At 47.4% G+C, this 18,968-nt stretch overlaps 5 protein-coding genes across 5 annotated transcripts; 3 read left to right on the top strand and 2 right to left on the bottom strand.

The window, feature by feature from the left end:
* The first annotated feature begins 3,886 nt into the window (after positions 1-3,886).
* On the top strand, positions 3,887-4,591 carry BDV38DRAFT_251172 (uncharacterized protein). The gene has a single exon (XM_032055026.1). It carries the CDS (start codon positions 4,052-4,054, stop codon positions 4,319-4,321), a length of 270 nt encoding a protein of 89 aa, XP_031911937.1. The 5' UTR covers positions 3,887-4,051; the 3' UTR covers positions 4,322-4,591.
* Positions 4,592-9,302: 4,711 nt separating this feature from the next.
* Positions 9,303-12,650, top strand: BDV38DRAFT_251170 (DNA-directed DNA polymerase POL5). Its single transcript, XM_032055025.1, has 5 exons — positions 9,303-9,771; positions 9,825-10,410; positions 10,465-11,282; positions 11,343-11,648; positions 11,707-12,650. The coding sequence occupies exons 1-5, from the start codon at positions 9,400-9,402 to the stop codon at positions 12,586-12,588; spliced, it is 2,964 nt and encodes a 987-aa protein (XP_031911936.1). The 5' UTR covers positions 9,303-9,399; the 3' UTR covers positions 12,589-12,650.
* A 10-nt stretch (positions 12,651-12,660) lies between these two features.
* Positions 12,661-13,977, bottom strand: BDV38DRAFT_251169 (MOSC domain-containing protein). The gene has a single exon (XM_032055024.1). It carries the CDS (start codon positions 13,864-13,866, stop codon positions 12,799-12,801), a length of 1,068 nt encoding a protein of 355 aa, XP_031911935.1. The 5' UTR covers positions 13,867-13,977; the 3' UTR covers positions 12,661-12,798.
* A 300-nt stretch (positions 13,978-14,277) lies between these two features.
* BDV38DRAFT_251168 (putative pyroglutamyl peptidase type I) lies at positions 14,278-15,495 on the bottom strand. The gene is made up of 2 exons (XM_032055023.1): positions 15,291-15,495; positions 14,278-15,206 (listed from the first exon to the last, which is right to left on the bottom strand). Exons 1-2 carry the CDS (start codon positions 15,399-15,401, stop codon positions 14,502-14,504), a joined length of 816 nt encoding a protein of 271 aa, XP_031911934.1. The 5' UTR covers positions 15,402-15,495; the 3' UTR covers positions 14,278-14,501.
* An 877-nt stretch (positions 15,496-16,372) lies between these two features.
* Positions 16,373-18,521, top strand: BDV38DRAFT_294296 (cytochrome P450; the record flags this gene model as incomplete). Its single annotated transcript, XM_032062465.1, has 6 exons — positions 16,373-16,861; positions 16,938-17,054; positions 17,101-17,203; positions 17,266-17,334; positions 17,395-18,000; positions 18,070-18,521. The coding sequence occupies exons 1-6, from the start codon at positions 16,637-16,639 to the stop codon at positions 18,519-18,521; spliced, it is 1,572 nt and encodes a 523-aa protein (XP_031911933.1). The 5' UTR covers positions 16,373-16,636.
* Between the last annotated feature and the right edge of the window lie 447 nt (positions 18,522-18,968).

Here is an 18,968-nt window from a genome sequence, read left to right as displayed (position 1 = left end):
GGTTGAAGAACGGCTTCAGAATCCCTCAGCTAACCAGCAAGTACCGGTACTTCCTCGTGACGAAGCCGTGCGTCTAGAGCGACATGGCTGGCCGAAAATTCGAACAAAGGTAACCCGGGGCGTCAATGTTGGAGCAAGATTTGAAGATGGGGAGAGACAGGCGGGGGGCTAATGAGCAACGGAGACTAGGTTAGCATTCTAAGTACTGACATCAGCAGCAGGCTGACAATCGTAGGGGAGGAGAGTTGGTACGCTAATGCATTGGAGGAAACTTACCGAAGCAGAGGGTTTGTCGGAGACTGGGACACGGGACTGGGCCTGAGGATAGCTCGAGAAATGAAGCATGGGAAATGAGGAACAGTCCTAGACTTAAAAGAAGAATGGACAGATACTCAGAAGACCCAGAGAAAAGAAAGAGAAGAAGTGAAAAAAAGAGGAGAAAGTGAAGCTGAAGGGATGATCTTGTTGCAATGGCAACGCAAAAGTGGGGATGGATCTCCAGATGCTCAGAAAGAGCTTAAGCGACGACAGGTTAGCTTCTGGTACAAGACGGCACTAGGCTGGTTTGGTTCATCTGCGTCAGAAACCTGTGTCGAACCGGTTTGGAATCTTCACCCCGGCGCTCTCTCGCCCTTCCTCTATAGCCCTGCGGACGGGCGAAAGAATGGGCTCCAAAAAAATTAAAAATTAAAAATCACTATCAAAGGGATATCGCATTGCAAGTCCTTACTATCCTTAGTAAATTTAGAAGATCTATTGAAAAATTATTTCCTTCTTTCTTTTCTTCAAGGGAATTAAGTTATTTACCACCGTTTGCTTGAAATAGTAATTCCAAAATTGAGCAAAAAGTTCAACTCTGACAGCATAGAGACGTATGTACCTCACAGGTAGTGTCCCGGCGGGTTTTGGCGCTCCGAAGTACCTACAGAGTACATACATCATAGGTCTGGTACGGGTATCATACATACTATACGTACAGTATGTAAGTCAGAGAGGTAGGTACCCGTACAGCGACGACTAGCCAGCGTCTAGGGCTCTGGGCCCCCCTCGTTGCCGGGACTCCCTTGCCGCCATCAGTAACGCTAGCGGCTGCTCAGCAACCCTTCGCCTATCAGCGTCCTTACTGCTTTACCCGCTGCTGCTGTACCAAATCTTCCCTGGCTGGCTGAGGCATGATCGTGCCTGTCTCACGGGCTACCGAAGGATTTTCTTTCTTTTCCTTTTCTTTTACTAAATATTGGGTCCTCCTTTTTTTTTTTTCTTTTTTTCTTTTTCTTTTTTCTCTTTTCCTGACAATTCACCCGGTCCCACGCATTCTTTTTGACAGGTTTCATGTACTATGAGTGGGACAACCACCGTTTGCTGTAGTAACGGTTTTTTTCTTTTTATCGGTCAGAGGAGCAAGAACGATATTACTCAAAATGTTCATTGTACTATTTACTGTTGAAAGTCCTCTAGGAGGAGGCTCCTATTCCTTCTTATCTTTCTTAAGCTCCTAACATACGCTAGGCAATCCCATGCAGTTTCACCATTAAGTTTCCGTCCTAGTCGGAAAAAAGGGTCATGAACGGTTCGATATTAAGAAAAATTGAGAGCGAAAAAAAGGAAAAATGAAAAAGAAAAAAAAGTTAATAGGCCCAGAGTAAAATTCATCTTAGTCTATCCGTTTGTGCCGGTCCATTTATCTTCTTTTTTTTTTTTTTAGGGTCCCAGTAATTTCAGTTCCCAAAGAATACCAAAAAAGACAGATCGAATCTAATAACATCTCCACTCGCTCCACTCAGTCGGAAAAAAGAGCTTGTCCGGAGTTTGAGTCTCAGGAACGGAAATTCCAGGTCAGATTAAATTTCCCCAAACCGGTAAGCTGTCAGTTGTGAAGTTCCTGTAGTGTGGTACACCTCTCAGTAGTCAATCCAATAGTAGGGTTAATCCTGCACAGCTCTAGAAGAGACATAAATCTCCGAGCTAACTAGTTCCCCATCAAACCCTATATCCATATACCCTACATCAACTTCTAGCTATAGGGCCTGTGGGGGCCGACGAGGGTACAGAAGATACTGCAACATCTCAATTATTCCTCGAGCATAACCGAAATATGGCGAAACGGTCGGATGAGCCCAATGAAGGAATGCCTTTACGAACCTTCTCCCGTCCAGCATGCCAAGGAACTCGATATCTATTGAAGATATCTTGACTTTCAGATGACTTTTGGGATATCTTACGATCTACATACCAATCGTGCAGAACTATTTGAGCCTCGGGCATGGTAATGGACCGTTCGGTTCGAACGATACACTTACCCGATGAGGAGGGAGGTAAATTGTAGCTCTCAGGAAATTGATATCTTAACACGAGGCATATCAATCGATCTCCAGGTGCACAGTCCTCCCCGCAGTGGTGTTCGTCATACATTGGAAGACAGGGTGTGTCCTTACTTGCAGAGTAACTGTACTCAGGATCACTATGGTTCCGATTCGGACGGGCCAGCATTCTTGCCCGTCTTGCCAAGGGATATCTTCATCCCTTCCTACTCGAGCCTTCCTTGTACCGTTCCTATTCTTGTCTTTCCCCTCATACCGCAAAGTAACCTTACAAATGTTGCTCCCTGGGCCGTTTTGACTTCCATTTTCCTTTGCTCACCTTCCCAGCGGCGTATGTGGGGAACATATCGCAACTAGTGCCCCCCAGTTGACGACGTCACCAATGGCACTAGCTAATCAAATCTTTTAATTTACTATGGACTATGCTCTAGGTTTCTTGAGGTCTCCGCCCCGATGGATCGGCTTTCTTCGATCGTGTATTATCGGTCGAGAGCCTACACGTGCTGAGCCATCCGCCACTGCGCACGGAATGATCCTATCGGCCAGTTGGAGACACTGCAACGACCAACTATGTATGGAAGTTGAACTAATTATCTAATAATCTAACTAACTCCTAGCTCCTACACCGCCACAAATGGGGAACGTCAAACAAACGAATGTTGTCTTGCCTGCGTTGAGCCTCGCAAGAGACTGCTACCCCATTACGCCGCAGCCCCTCACCTCATGAGACACCGGTTGGCGCCAATGTTTATCCCGGTCCATGTCGGAGCCGTCGCGGAGCAGAGAGGACCCAACTTGAGCGAATATTACGCCAAAGGTCGGAAATCGTTATCTTGAGGCTCATAGAGTCGCTCGAGATGGCCGGATCGCGTTGGGTCCAATGACAATAATATTGATTTTGCGACAGACTTGGTCTAAATTTTTTAGTTTGTGCGATTGCTTTTGCGCATTGGCCCGATCGCAACATTTGTAAGCTTTTGGGCGTCGCTTGACATTCAGCTGAGCTGTCGCGGTCGGCAAGCACGGAGGAACTAGTGGTGACTATCATCGTATCTCGGCCCCTCCGATCTTTAGGGTGGGAGGTTAGTAACGAGTGAGACGACTAGGATTGCGATCCATCATCTATCGTAGCCGCCGTGACAAGACCATGTGCTGCGCATTGCATTGAATTCAACCTGACGACCAATCCAGACAACTCCGAGGTCTGGACTAAGGCATCATCGTCACCTCACCAGTTGTTTCGGTCTGGCCGTCGCATCAGAGCCTTGGAGCCTTGGCCCGAGTTTCCCCTGCGGGGTATACCCTGCCTTAGTCTATTTCATTGGCCCGTCGGGGCGCTTTTAGCGCTCGTGCTACTTTGTCTCTTTGCAACTTTACTCGGTCTTTATCCATTGTGTACGGAATCCGTACTTGAAACTTGTTACTAAATATTGTTCAACCTTGAAAAAACAAAAAAAAAAAACAAAAAAAAAGTGGGTAGAATGGTGATGTCACATGAGGTGGGGGGAAGAAGAAAGGATTTCTTGCATCTCCCAGCATTGTGCTTCCTTGTCCCCGCGCCCGATGTCATGACTCTTGTTTCAAAAACTCTATGCCGTGTCTAGACGTCAGCACTACTGCTTGCATATACAAATCTACAGATAAAGTAGTATGTTTTCCATGGTTGTCCATGGGTCGTGAACTAGTAAACAAACCGAACCTTGGAACCGAGATCCAGAATCGCGGCCATTATGCGCAGTCCCGTGACTTGGCCGCTGGCTGGGTTGACTTCAATGATATCACCCTGCTGCCGATCCTCCTCATCCACCTTGCTTTTTGCTTACAAGGTTGATTCCCACATTTCCCAAACTACACGTGTGAGATTTCACCAATTATTCCACCCTGCGCTTGGGTCCCTATCACCAGAGATAATCTATTTTCGAGCTATAGTACTCCGTACATACATACATACACAGCCCTTATCAAAACCCTCACCTTTCCTTTTTGAGGTAGTCCACTGATTATCTCGATCCAGGAGCGATCGACAGAGCTATTAGTCGTGCTAATTATCAAAGCACCTATAGCTCAACGACTAACAGAACTCACTTGACACTAACAGCCTTACTCTCGCATGGCTGCTCACTGACTAAACCCAGTCCGGACTAACCTCGCCTTTCTATTCGTCCGTCCACCACATTCTTGGCGTTTGCCGCCCGCACTCCATGTGCATGGTTCCAAAATCTGACATTTACTGGCACCCCGTTAACTCTCTTATTTATTCAAGTTCATAAAAATAATTATCCACTAGTATAGTTCTATACTACTGTTTCAATAAATCAATATCTTTCTCTCCGACTCACATGGCCTCAATCTAGGAGGGTTTTTATTAGACACCCTGAATCAATATCCTCCCCCATACATAACGTAGGCACCGAAAGTTAAGTAGCTCAAAGCTTATTATTTATAAACTCCTCTCTGCCACGGATCTGGATGCGATGCAACCCCACTTCCATCCCTCGATCAATGGAAATCTACAAACTTGCAGATGGCGACTGATGTGGTCGATTATCATTGATTAGGACTCGGTATGAGATCCGATCCATGCATATTGTTTGGTCTGTCTAACTTTCTCCGCTCGTATATCGACGACCGTGCACATTGATTGAGTTGTCCTGGTCCTGCCTGATATACTTTTTATCCGTGATAGTGGAAGAGATCCTGAAACTTAGATCCTCGATAAAGTCCTTGTCGCGTACGGAGTTCATCCATGACCATATCTTCGCCACCAGACTATCCATTGATATCAATCAATAACCCCCCCCCCCCCCCCATGTATCCCACCACACCCTCGTGCCTGCAAACCCCTCACCCAAACCACCAATTTCTCACGCGAGGGCAAAATAAACACCCACACCCACACATAAACAAACACTTGCAGCGCCAATACGTGTTAGTATGCAAGTAATTAGTAACACCAAACAAATCCCCCTCCCTCCCCCCCCGGAGGAAAAGGGCGGAGATTGAGCACTTACCCTCCCACCCCTCCATCCCTAGATTACCCCCATCACCATCCCCCACACCACCTATAGAACCAGAATCCAGTGCCCACGACCCCCAAAGTAACATCCTCACCCCAAACAACCCATCCCAAAAAAAAAAAAAAAATTGACTGAACCAATCCACCCAAGATGAAACCAATACAATCCCCCTCTATTCAATTGACTCATCCCATTAACCGTTAGCATTAAAATCTCCTATCCCTCCCACGCAGAAAAATCCCCGATAACCAACGTCCCCACCACCCTTGCTTCGACCTCCTCCACCCCTTCGTAGGTAATGCATAACCCTGTCCTGCCCTACGCTGCACGACTCAAACACAGCCAAAACAGTGAAAGAGAGAGCTGGGGAGAAAGTAAAACCTCACCGCCAGAGCATGATTTACGTGCCTTACAGTCCAGTCCACATCCATTTCCTACAAAAAAGAGCAAGTGGATCCCAGTGTAACGGTGATTCTTCTCCCCAGAAGGGGTTTGGGTGGGGTTGTGTTCCATACTGGGATTCTTGTCAAACCAATACGTTGGCTGAAAAGAGAAGGTGGATCTAGTATGGAGGGTATTGGAAGTATGCGATTGATAGGAGATTTCAAACCTCGGGGAAAATAGACTTCCAATGTTCCAAGGTCTAGATAGACGAGAATCCTGGGGAAGTGGCTGGGGGGATCATCATACTGGTATATCCAGACCTGCAGAACCTGGACACTAGTAACTACATTCAAAATAGACTTCTGTTAGATCGAACGTTAGCTGACGTTAGGAGATATCTGACGGATATCCTATCTTGGTCAGTCAGTCAGTCAGTGTCAACGGGCCCGCATTCTGCATGCCAGGCTGAATTATCCGGCCAACGAGCGGTGGTGTTCATTCGTGGAATGTTCGATGACGATGCGTTCCTGGCCTTATCTGTTGTGGCGTTGGCATAGAAGCTATGCATGTTATGGGCGAGGTCGGCGTGGATTAGAGTATAGGGGAGAGTCATGAGTAGTTTGCATTCTTGGTGATTGACTCTGAGCTATGGAGTAAGGGGGTCGTGGATTACCTGGTTATATTGTCCATCTGATAGCAGTATTCACCATGACAGGGGGTAGATGCTTGCTATAGGGTAAGGATTAGCGTGTAGGGACTAACTAGGTTGTTGCAAGGGGGTTTTTGGCCCTGTTGTAAGTGTTGATATGGGCTTGGCTGGAGCTTCTCTGAGGCTTGGTAGTGGGGTTAGGGACGCTTAGAAGGATACATTGTTGTCGATGGAGTGGCATGTTTAACTGTTTGTTGATGGTTTGGGCTGGGGAGAAGATAGGGGCATGATTGATGGGGATTTGGTTGAGAATACATTCTGTGGCTGTTCTTTTGTCTAGATGTACGGTAGGGGTATAGATATGCTGTGCTGGGGCTTGGGGGATTGCCAGATCTATGGGCGACGGTGGAGGGCATTATCAATTCTTTGTTATGGTGAATCCATGACAGGCTTGGTAGCTTCTAGAATCTGATTGTGATATTCCTGTGGGAAGCCACCTGGTTTGTGAAACTGTTAATCATCTGAGGATAGTTGTGTCGCCAGAGCAAATGCGTCGTGTCTCGAATAGTTTGACTCTCTCAATATATATGTAACCAACCAGAGGCTTTTCCTAACGGAACAGCATGTCAGTATTTACACATGTGTTTTCACATAAGTACCGCTAGCATGTGTGCCATTCATTCAGAACATCAGCTGGCATTGACTCTAGCTTTGTGCCATGAACTGTCAGACACATCAACAAAGACTACCGGTAGTAGACTGCCCCGATAAGATATGTCTCGAAACAACGTAGTGGAGCAGCTTTGTCACTCGTCCTTTTACTTGAATCACTTAACATCTACTCTATTTTCTGACGGTCATGACCTGTCATATACTTGGCTCCACCCACCAACGTGTGGTGTTTTTATGGAAGACTGACATTGCCTTATAAATATATACTTCCTGTTCTCAATCTCCACACAATGGACTATTCAGCACCGAAGAACAACACAATGCGCGACATATACCTGTTAAGAAAAGTGTTGCACTTCTAGAACACTTTCCCTGTCATCATCACTTGACAACTGGCTCTCCTGCTCAGCTAACCGGAGCCTCTAATCCTATGTTTGCTGATCATGGGATAGTTGATTTAGATGTGTTTAAGATGTCTGAAGATGTTTCAGCTCAGTGTACTCTTATTATAACAGCAAGTCTTTCTTGATATATACATATTCGCTGCTTATGGTGCTCAAGGACTCGCTAATGCCACCATACTCAAAGACTGTCTGTGATAAGCTGATCTGAACAGGTTTCCATACCAAACTGGCTACGATTGTGGCAGAAAATACCACTGACATCGGATCGAGCGTAACTCAATGCAGATTTGGGATACTGTCTACACTAGGCTTCCAAACTCCTGCCGACGCACGCATATAAAGAACACAATAGTGTCCTGTGCCCAGCCAGGTAAACGAACTTTTCTCACCCTAGGCCCAAGAAGCGGACATATAGCCTGCCCGGAAGATAGTCCACGGTGATCTAGACGACAATACCGCTTTTATTCCTTCCAGTCGTATGTATTTACCTACTCCACGAAAAGGATTATCCTAATATTCTACTTATAGCGAGTGGAACCATGTCATATGCACGCCAACTAGCCAAGAACGTTTTCAAAACAGGGAAACTAATCACTAGAGTCTCCACATCGAAAGCCCCGAAAGTTGGAGAATTGATAGGCGACTCGACAGAAGTATTTATTGCCTGCTAGTGCCTTTTCTCAGCCACAGTTGCTGACCTCACATGTGCAGTTGCCACTTCTGCGACCGCGTGGATGTATCATCTTGATTTCTACATTGCCGTCTGGTGACCTGCTACGAGTTCGGATCTGATGCATCTATCGCAAAACTCGACAATACGGATCTATGCTTGGGCGGCGCTCAATCTGCAGGATTGCCTCCGTAAAAGGCGAACACGGTTCCAGAATGTTCGTTATCGATATATTTGAGTGGAGCCAAAGCAGCATCTGGAATTCTGGATATGCTGGGCAACTAGGTTAAGGAAAAGTGAGGCCCGTCTTAAGCGATGTTGTTAACTTTGATGACATCGAGGCGGTTCAACAAACATATCAAGTTGGGTATGATGCCAAAGGGGGGCTTGGTAGGTCGTTAACAAATGGAAGATTGACTGTGAACCGCGGGAAGAATAGACAAAGTGTCATCTCCTTTTTCTTTAAGCCAGATATGACAGACTTCTCAACTAGTATATCGTACTTATTTTTGTAAAATACGGTCAGGACCACTTAGTATTGCCTGCCATACATCAATTTTCAGTTTGGTATCAGAATAAATCGAGCCAATTTTACTATTGAGGCGGTACATACAACTGCTCAGTTGAAGGCCTGTGCATTGTGATATATAGCGTGGCAAGAAAGATTTTTTTGTGACCTATTTGTTGCATAGCTTATACAATTTGACAGGTAATTGTTTACACAAGCCAGATATGAGAGACTATCTTAAGAATCGCATTTAGTATATAGTACACATCATCACAAACGTAATCTAGTTACTGAAAGAAGAGTCTCGCTCTTTGCAAATTGTCCAAATCCCGAGTACGGAAAAGAGTTGTCGGTCTCGAACACGGAACCATGCGAGCACATCGATATATTGGGCCACATTGAATATCAAGACGAAAGATTCCATAACCGGGAAAGATCTTCGATTCTTTCATGATATTCTATGGACGTTGCTATACTTAAAAATGTTTATATTGTATCGGCGTTGCTGTAGAAATAGAAACCTTACGCAAAACAGCAGGCGGTGGAGGATTTGAAGCGGTGATCGATTGCTTTTATCAGATAACGCTAACCCAAACCGGTAAGTAACCTTGTCGCAAAACGAATTTTCGTTGGGTCAAACCATCGACATTACAGAGTAAATCTTCAAACAACATCAATTTAAACATATTCAATCTCTTCTATCCTTCGCGAGGTGTCATTGTGTATTTCGAGAGCCTGTGAGGCCTGATCAACTGAACCCACTTTCCCGCTGCAATGGCGCAAAATCAGGCCGGTTCTAAGAAGAGACGCCGCGAGCCAGTCAACGTTGATACCAAGCTGGTGGAAATATATGAAGATCTCGCGAGCGAGAAAGATGAGATCAGACTGAAAGCTGCGCAAGCGCTGGTATCGCAATTTACGCCCGACAAGAATGCCACAGATGAACAAATCCAAAAGACCCTGCGGAGACTCTTCCGTGGCCTCTGCAGTAGCAGAAAAGCTGCGCGCATTGGTTTTTCTATTGCCTTGACCGAGATTCTGTCTCAAGTTCTTTCTAACCCTAGAGAGTCTTCAGAGATTGATATCCCGAAAGTAGTAGGGTTCTGGGAGTCACAGTCTAGCGCTTCCGGAAGTGAGTCAGGTCAGGTATGTATAAACGATAATCCTATTCGTGTCCCGTTGCTAATTGAGATATAAAGGAGCAAAGAGATCATCATTTTGGACGTCTATTCGGTGCAGAGGCCATTATCAAATCTGGCATTCTTTTCAAGCCTAACGCGCCTTTCTCTGAGTGGACAAAACTCCTTGATCTGGTCTTTGAATTGGCCAAGAAGAAGCCATGGATCAGGGAAGAATGCGGCTGGATCGTTTATCGCTGTGTCTACGAATTATCTGCTCAGAAAGCCGACGCAAAGTTTGTGGATTCCACCCTTGAGCGTCTTTGCACAAATGATCTGGCACGGACGCCAGAGGGAGTTGCTATTTGGCTAGCAGTAAAGGACTTATTCCCTAAAGTGAAACTTCCTAGTAAGGTATGGAAACATGAAGACCCACTGGACACCAAGGAAAGGAATCAGCTGGCAAAGGTCATGAAGGAATCCTCTGTGTCCGAGGCCGAAGGTGAAAATAAGGGTAGCAACCCCAAGTCATCGGGCGTGTGGAATTCAAAGCTTCATTTTGCTTGGGATGCTGTGTTGTCCAGGCTCAGCCAAACAGCAGCAAAGGAGAGCAAGTCGAAGTCCTCTCGGCTTAGCTTCGTGGATTTCTGGACAGAGGTTGTCGACAGTAGGTTTTCCTGTTGCTCTAACAAAGATATTGGCTCTAACTAGTCTTAAACAGATGGTCTCTTTGCCGCTTCTTCCTCGGACGAGCGTAAATACTGGGGATTCCTACTTTTCGTCAAGGTGCTGAATGAGAGCCCCTTGCCACTGGCTTCGCTTGTGTTCACAAAGAACCTTGTGAGGTGCCTGACGAATCAGCTCGCTGTTGAGGACCGGTACCTTCACCGTATGGCGGCTAAGGCTGCAAAGACTATCCAGACCCGTGTGTCAAAGGAACCCGAGTTTGCTGCAGCTTCGATCAATGGTTTGATGGGCTCGGCGGGCTCAGTGAACTTCGACCAAGTCACCAAGACCAAGACGGTGGAGAAGATCGTAGTTGAGGCCAACCTAGATGCACTCAAGCAGATTGTACCCCTCTTCGAAAAGCTCGTCGCATGCCCGGGTACAAGTGACAGCAAAGCTGCTGCCTCGAGCCGCCAGTTCCTTGCTGGCTTGCTTCTGTCCATTGTTAGGTCTCGGGCTTCCGCCAGCGATGAGTCAGAAGAGGGTGCCAAGGAAGTGCTCAAACACATTCTGTTCACTTTCGTGCGATTTGCCTACTTTGTGGAGAAGGACGGTGAAAGCCGTGATCAGGCCTCTGCTGAGCCAGCCCTCACCCAGCAGACTCAGGAGCTCTTCCGGAGCAGGATCAACTCCTGTCTGAACAGTCTGATCGCCAACCAGAAGTATGCAACTGATCTCCCTTACGCAGTTGTCCGCAAGATTCGGGATGCAGCCAAATCGGAGGAGTATGGCAAGTTTATCATCGCTATGGATGATACTCTGCAAGACTCAGTGAAGGGTGCATTCAAATCGTTGAAGAAATTGTCAAGCACGGTACGTCAACCCGAAACCCGCTTTTTACCCTATTTGGAAACCCAGTCTAACAATATACAGGAGAAGAAGGGTGATGCCGCGGGCGTTGATGCGTTCAAGCTACTTTACTCTATGACCATCCTTCAGGTGTACAACGGTGATGCTGATGCTGTTTCCATGCTGGATGAACTTGACTTCTGCTACTCAAAGATTTTTGGAGACAAGAAGTCTAAGAAGGAAGAGACCGCAGATGCTTCCGATGCGCTTGTGGAAATTCTTTTGAGTTTCGCTTCGAAGCCTTCCCAGCTCTTCCGCCGTATGAGTGAACAAGTCTTCGGTGCTTTTGCCGATAAGATTTCTGAGAATGGACTGGATTCTCTGGTCTCCGTATGTGCTTTGTTCCTTTCCATTCTGATGTTCACCAAAACTAACTACATATCTCTAGATTTTGGAAGCGAAGGAGAGTCTTGCGGGCCAGCAAGAGATGTTCGAACAGGACGATGAAGGTGAAGAAGACGAGGAAATGATGGATGTTGATGAAGACGACAGTGACGTCGAAGTCGTGGACGCAGAGGGCTCAGATGATGACGACGACGAAGACGAGGAGGAGGAAGGGTCCGAGGAGGAAGAAGATGGCAATGATGACGAGGAAGCTATCTTCGAGGCGAAGCTTGCTGAAGCACTCGGGCCGCACCGTGCAAATCAAGACCTGAACGATGACGAGGAAGGCTCAGACGCCGACATGAACGACGACGAGATGGAACAGGTAGACCAGCAGCTCGCTAAGGTGTTCCAGGCACGCCGGGATGCCCTGAGTAAGAACAAAGACAAAAAAGACGCCAAGGGGAACATGGTTAACTTCAAGAACCGTGTGCTTGACCTCCTTGAAATCTACGTCAAGAAGTGCCACTCGAAACTTTTGGCTCTCGATCTCCTTCTCCCCCTTCTGCGTCTTACTCGCAAGTCTACAGTCAAACAGATCTCGAACAAGGCCAACTCCGTGCTTCGCGATTACACGAGACTATGCAAGGGCTCTGCTCTGCCCAAGCTAGAGTCCGTTGAGCCTGCCTGGGAGCTCCTGAACTCGATCCACAAGGAGGCCAGCCACAGCGGCCCGCCCTCGCATGCTTCGGCTTGCAGCCAGGCAAGTCTTCTTATGGTTAAGGTTCTCATCGCACACGACAAGAACAACATCTCGGGCATCGTGGATGTCTACGCCGAGACCCGAAAGCAGCAGTTCCTCAGCAAGAAATGCCATGTCCAGCCTGTGTTCTTCAGCGAGTGGAGCAACTGGTGTGTTTCCGCCAGCAAGCAGATGAAGAACTGAGTTTTGCTTCCTTGTCTACCAGACTAGAACATAGATTCCTTTAATGAAAGCAGCAACATTTATGATATTGTAGCATATTCCAGCATATCCAGAATTCAGAATCAAAGGTATCTCAAATATAGAATCGACTACACAGAAATTAAGCGAAAAAGCCATCTTTCGCTCATTACATTAGCCATCAACCCCCACACATACACACACACAAAACAATCAAAACCCCTGAATATACCGATGCTCGCTCGTAACCTCAAGCACATCAAACCTCATCCCGACCTCCAAAGTGCCCTCCTTCCTGGGCGCACAAAGCATCCCAAAACAAGGCTTATACTTCATGCCCTCATCCACCCTCCGATAACTCATAAGCGTATCCCACGGCTGCTTTTTATGCTTCTCCGCCGTATCAGGATCAACATTCGGTACCTGACACCTAGCACACCTCGCTAGCACATCAAACTCCAGCACCTTCCCTTTCCCATCGACAACCCTAACAACCTTCCACTCATCCTCCACCCAAGGCTCACCCCCCTTAATAATAACATTAGCCCGAAACCGCTCCACCCCAATTGGCTCGACGCCCTTCTCCACAAGTCGAGAATTCAGCTCCGCCATCGACGCCTCCGAGGCAACAAGCACAGGATGCACATCGGGGAAATTCACACTCTGCTCACGACCTAGAAGCTCGGGGTCCCCGTTGCCACGCATAACCCTCGGCGTAGGACCCTTATACACGAGACAGACATCACGGCCCAGGAACTCACTAAACGGGCCATTAACCCCAGGCCCGTAGATGTAGGCGTCCGTCTCAATGTCCCAGATCTTGACCTGGCCCAGGGTCGTGTGGGTATCTAGCCACTGTGTGTCTGGGCGGAGGGGGATGCGGACCTCCTTATCAGCAACAACCCCTGTGAATGTGACCACTAGGCACTGGTTGTCGGCGCTGAGAGCGGTGTTGATGAGCGTCATCTGCGGGATTTGACGGATGGTCAGGAAGTCGTGGGTTTTGGCGTCGATGAGCATCCACCGGCGGTCGAACTCGAGGCCTTCCATGTGTAGGGCTGTCTTTTCTAGACTGAGGCCGCGGCATGATTTGATGGGGTAGATTCTCAGAGAGGTGATTTCGCTGCTGGGGTGCTTCCTTTTGTGTGTGTTGGGGAGGAGGAGTTTGTATGTGGTGGTTTTGAGCCAGGTTGGGATTTGGGGGTATAAGATGGGGATGGTTAGGAGAGCTAGGATGGTGGTGGCTACTGTGAGGGTTTTGGGGGTGTCTAGGTCTGGCATCTCTTCTTTGTCTTTTTTGTTTGCTTTTAAGGTTGTTTTTTATATGGGGTTTAAGTTTGGGATGCTGTAGATAGATTACGCTCGCAGTCTTTTTATTATAGCGTTGCAAAAATGACCGAGTTAGTTATGGAGACGGATGAGTAAGCTTGGGATCCACCTTCCGGTGGATTTGGCTTAGGGCTGATGGCTGTTGTCCTTCATACTTGATCCCTGTTATATGGCATGTTTCCAATGTGGTTCGGGATGTAGTCGGTGTTTGTATCAGATGATGTGTCTCGGGATTTGATAGGTGTCGTCGGAAGGCGTTCGATCCTTTTCCCCGGCGGGAGAAATCTACAAATATATATGAATACGGTAGAACTGAGTATCATGCTTGATAGCTTTTTGTATTCATCAATAGTAGCCAGAGGGTAAATAGTGTATCCAAATCCCAATAAACATGTATGACTCTACCCAGACAGACCGGGGGCAGTAGTACCCTATAAACAAATGATCACTCGAGGAATCGAGTGACTGCAACTAAAAGTGCATCCGGAACCTAGATAGTGCACCGCGCCCTAGAAATGCAAGTATATATATTGTCCAGTGCACATGATTTCGCTTTGTATAAAGATACTAGCAATCAGCATGCCGCTCTATGCCTGCCCGCTAACCCAGCATGTTACAAGAGCTTTGATCAGTCCAGCCGCAATATCCGTGCCTTTCTCGATATCCTCGTCGGCGCAAGATCCAGGCACATGGAAGAACACGACGTTCTGGTGCTGACCTTGTTGAAATGCCTGTGCCAGGCTTGTATAAAAGATGAACTCGCAGAGGTAGCGTCCAGCGTCCTCTGATATCCGGACGTCCGCTTCGGGAGATACGAATGACTTCCACGTGCTGAGAAAGTCGTCATTGGGTGGTTGGGGATGGAGGTTTTTCTGTACTACGTCCGTGGAATCCGATGCAGGACCAGCTTGGAGGACTGGCGGGAGCTGGTGCTCCCTCCATACCTTCTCTCCATCTTCATAGCCGATTCTGCCTTTGATATCAGACAAATGGTAAGAATCTCGATGTGCCTTGGTCTCAATCGAGTAGTAAGATCTTGTGGCCGCTATTCCCATATGAACCACGATATCTGGTCGTCGACCTCCATGGGACTTGGTGTAATCCTCTAGGATGGCTGGAATGGTTGTTCGCACTGTTGAGTAGGCGACGGGAATGGGAGATGGATGCACATGAATTGAGATCCGACGAGAAGCAGTCCCAGATCCAGACGGCTTCGCCGAAGCAAGGTCAAGCGACTGTGGCAGAGACGAGGCAATCAAATACGAGGCATTGACTATGTTGGTTTTGAATGGCTGGTACGTTGTTAGCATGAAGGCCGAATCGGAAGCCAAGACGGTCGAAGGACTCTAAGCCAAGCATAGAACAGATTAACTTACACCAAACCCTGTTACCAGTACTGAGACTTCATCTGGATCTATCAAAGATGGCGGAGTAGGACCGGTTACCTCCGTCTCGGGTACCGGCACGGGTGGGCCAAAGTCTCCCATGGCTGATGGATAGATTAAGGTAAGCTAGGGAATATGTGGTGGGAGCAACTCCTCTATAATTATATACACGGTAATGATTTAAGCCACAAAAAGAAAATCGAGATGAGGGATTAAAAGATATTTCAAAAGATATCGAAGGAAGCTTTCCCCGCATTACAACCACCGCATGCGGGTCTTGGCATCACGCGATATCGATATCGATAAGGTGATAAGGCACATGACTTCCCTACCTTCATCTTGACCACCAAACAAAGATTCTCGACAATTGTGCAATTGATTTGATCCTGTGTTATTACCCTGGGATGATATGAGGTGCTCTCGTGTCGCATGTCTTCGGGCCACCACCGATTCTGCTCTTCGCTTCCAAGTCCTGACCGACCATTCTCCCTTGCTTCAGCTGGGTCAAACCGCAGACTGTGCTTGTTCACGGGGCTTTTTAGAAAGTTCAATAGTGAGAGGGACTTGTACTCGATAGTTGAGAATCACCACTCGCTTGGTTAATACCGCTGGTCTTCCACCCAATTACCTTGCGATCAGGGATCCAGGAAGTAGAGTTAGGCAGGGATCCATCTAAGCGAACAAATCAGGGGGTTTCGGTATGTCATTTCAGAACTGACATACGACCCACTTCTTCCATCCCGAACATCTAAATATTAGATAGTAGATACAACTACTCACGGTGGCTCCTCCCGTCGAAGTACAACAATATGGGGCCAGTGTTGAACAGTTCCCTCTTTGAGTTTGAGCATAAATGAGCATTGAATTATACCGACAACGTCTGAAACCATACGACTAATCCTCCGAGAAGCTCGCGCAGCCGATGTGGCGCACTCAAGGAAGACAAACCTGAAGGCAACGACATGCCTATTTAGGAAGTTTGATTGCCTATCATCACTCTCCGCCCTGGAAGCCACCCCTTATGAACCAAACAAAGAACCAATTCTTTGCAGGGGTGGCCAGTCTGTCAAAGTGGTTGATTGACGGTCTCGGTCCACCATTGGGGCCCTGCTGAGCCACTGTGATTCATTGTTCACCGTAGTCGAGGTTTCCTCGTCGTATTCAGCGTATCGAACATATCCCCACTTCGGGTGTCACAGATTCCGTGCAGAGGGGGCCATAGAACCAGTCAATTGGAGGGCAGTTGTGCACTTAGCGTGGGTATATAAGGCCACACAGCAAAAGCAGCACAACAGGGGCACATTCTCTGAGTGATTGGCACGGGAGACTATTACAAGATGCCTGTACTTGCTGACTTTCTAGAAAGCCACTACCTCTTCCAAGGTATTGCAGTGGTGTTGACTCTGATATTTGTCTCAAACTTTTACAGAGAACTCGTAGATGGCTTGCCATACCGTGAAATTCCCCTCGTGGGGAGAAGTAGATGGGAGATCTCGAACACAAAAGCCAAAAAGTTCTTCGTCACCTCTGCAAAGGATTTGATGGTGCAAGGATTTAGTCAGGTATGGGATGTGCCTTGTCCTCTCCTAGAATGCAGAAAGACTAGAAGAGATTTGAGACACTGACACTTGAGTTTAGGGTAGAACCGTCTTTCAGGCCATGTTTACTTCTGGTCCTACCATAGTTCTGCACCCTCGTTATGTGGATGAGATGAAAAACCATCCGCATTTAGACTTCAGGGAGGCAGTTAGAAAGGTAACCACCTATATCGATCGGCAAAGGCGAGTACTGACAATCTCAGGCCTTCTTTGGTGCAACCATACCGGGGTTCGAGCCCTTCAGCGGCCAAACGAGGGAAGATATTGGTATAGAAGTCATCAATAAGAAACTGACGCATACGCTCGGTAAGGATTTGTTGCTAGCCAAGGAGTTTCATTGTTTTCTAATGATTTTGTCTTGTCTGTAGGCCAGTTGACTATACCCTTGTCAAAGGAAACCGCTGCTGTGTTGATGGACAAGCTACCGGGATCTGACGGTATGTGGTATGGCACAAAGTTTACAAAGACACTCACTGATGGCAACTGCTGAACGCTAGAATGGATGCCCTTCACTTTCGCACAGGAAATACCGCATATGGTGGCTCGGTTGTCATCGCTGGTGTTTTTGGGAGAGAAGATATGTCGGAATGAAACATGGCTAAATGTATCAGTCAATTACACCATCGACGCGTTCAACGCGGCTCGTGAACTCAGAGACTGGCCGGCAATTGCTCGGCCATTCATACACTGGTTTATGCCATCGATGAAAAAGCTTCGGCACCACAGAAAAGTGGCGGCTGAGATTGTTCAACAAGAGATCATTAAGAGAGACATGATCCGGGAGGGTAAACTGCCAGAGGAGAACCCTCCTAGAGCGCATGCAGATGCCCTAGATTGGTTTCGAGAGGTTGCGGCAGGCCGCCCCTACGACGAAACAGTATCGCAAATCGGTCTTTCTGTGGCGGCAATTCACACGACATCGAATATGCTGACAAATGTGATGTATGATTTGACGGCCCATCCGCAATACATCCAACCATTGAGAGATGAGATCAAGGCCGTCGTGGAACAAGACGGCATCCTGAAAAAGAGTAGTCTTACCAAGATGAAGTTGATGGACAGTGTCATGAAAGAGAGTCAACGCACAAACCCTGTGTCTATTGGTAAGTGGCATAACAGCAGTCTGTTCGGTTGAACCGCTCGTAGCTGCTGACGGGTTCCCCTTCAAATAGCCTTTTTCAATCGCATTGCAACGGAGGCGGTCGTGCTCTCCGACGGTACCTATATTCCCAAAGGTGCCAATGTAGTTGTTTCAGCCCATGTTATGGAAGATGAGTCGATTTATCCCAATGCCAAGGTATATGACGGCTTTCGTTTTTACAACAAACGCCAGGAGCCTGGCAACGAGCATCGATATCAGTTCGTCACGACCAGTCCGGAGCACCTCGGTTTCGGTCACGGCATGCATGCATGCCCTGGCCGCTTCTTCGCCAATAACGAGATTAAAATTCTCCTTGTCCACCTGCTGATGAAATACGACTGGAAATTTGCCGACCACGTTGACCGGCCCAAGTCGATCGTGCACGGAACTGAGATTATATGCGACCCAACGGTGAAACTACTTTATAAGTCACGCCAGCCAGAGGTTGACTTGTCGGCGTTTGGAGAGGGAGCAACTGACTAGTTAATTTCTCCTTTAATTTGCATGTCTTTCTTTGAAGTGGCATGGATATCTTTCGCCTTTCCTTAATCGCCGTTTCTTCCCATCGACGGCTAACTGCTGTGCTGCTGGACTGTACAGAAACAATGGAAATAGGACCTTGTTTATAACGGCAAGTAAGGAGTGACCAAGTTTTGCCTCCATCTGCCAATTGTATGCATGTCCTGGACGCCTTAGGGCAAGGCCTCTAACTGTTGGGCAACAAAGCACGTAAGGAGCTTTGACACCGAGCACGAGACTAAACGTCGCAACGATCTCATAGAACAGTAGTTGTTATTGTCGTTCATGAAAGACGCTTGTGGAGTTATTCGACCAACGTTAGTACCCATTATGATATCTTGCAGATGGTCTATATGTTTTACATCCCATGCACTACACACTGCTAAATTGGGAATCATTAGTCTCGCATAT

This window comes from Aspergillus pseudotamarii (assembly GCF_009193445.1).
Source record: "Aspergillus pseudotamarii strain CBS 117625 unplaced genomic scaffold BDV38scaffold_39, whole genome shotgun sequence".
NCBI classification, from domain to species: domain Eukaryota; kingdom Fungi; phylum Ascomycota; class Eurotiomycetes; order Eurotiales; family Aspergillaceae; genus Aspergillus; species Aspergillus pseudotamarii.
The sequence above is the reverse complement of the archived record's forward strand: the minus strand, read 5'-3'. Positions and strand labels throughout refer to the sequence as shown.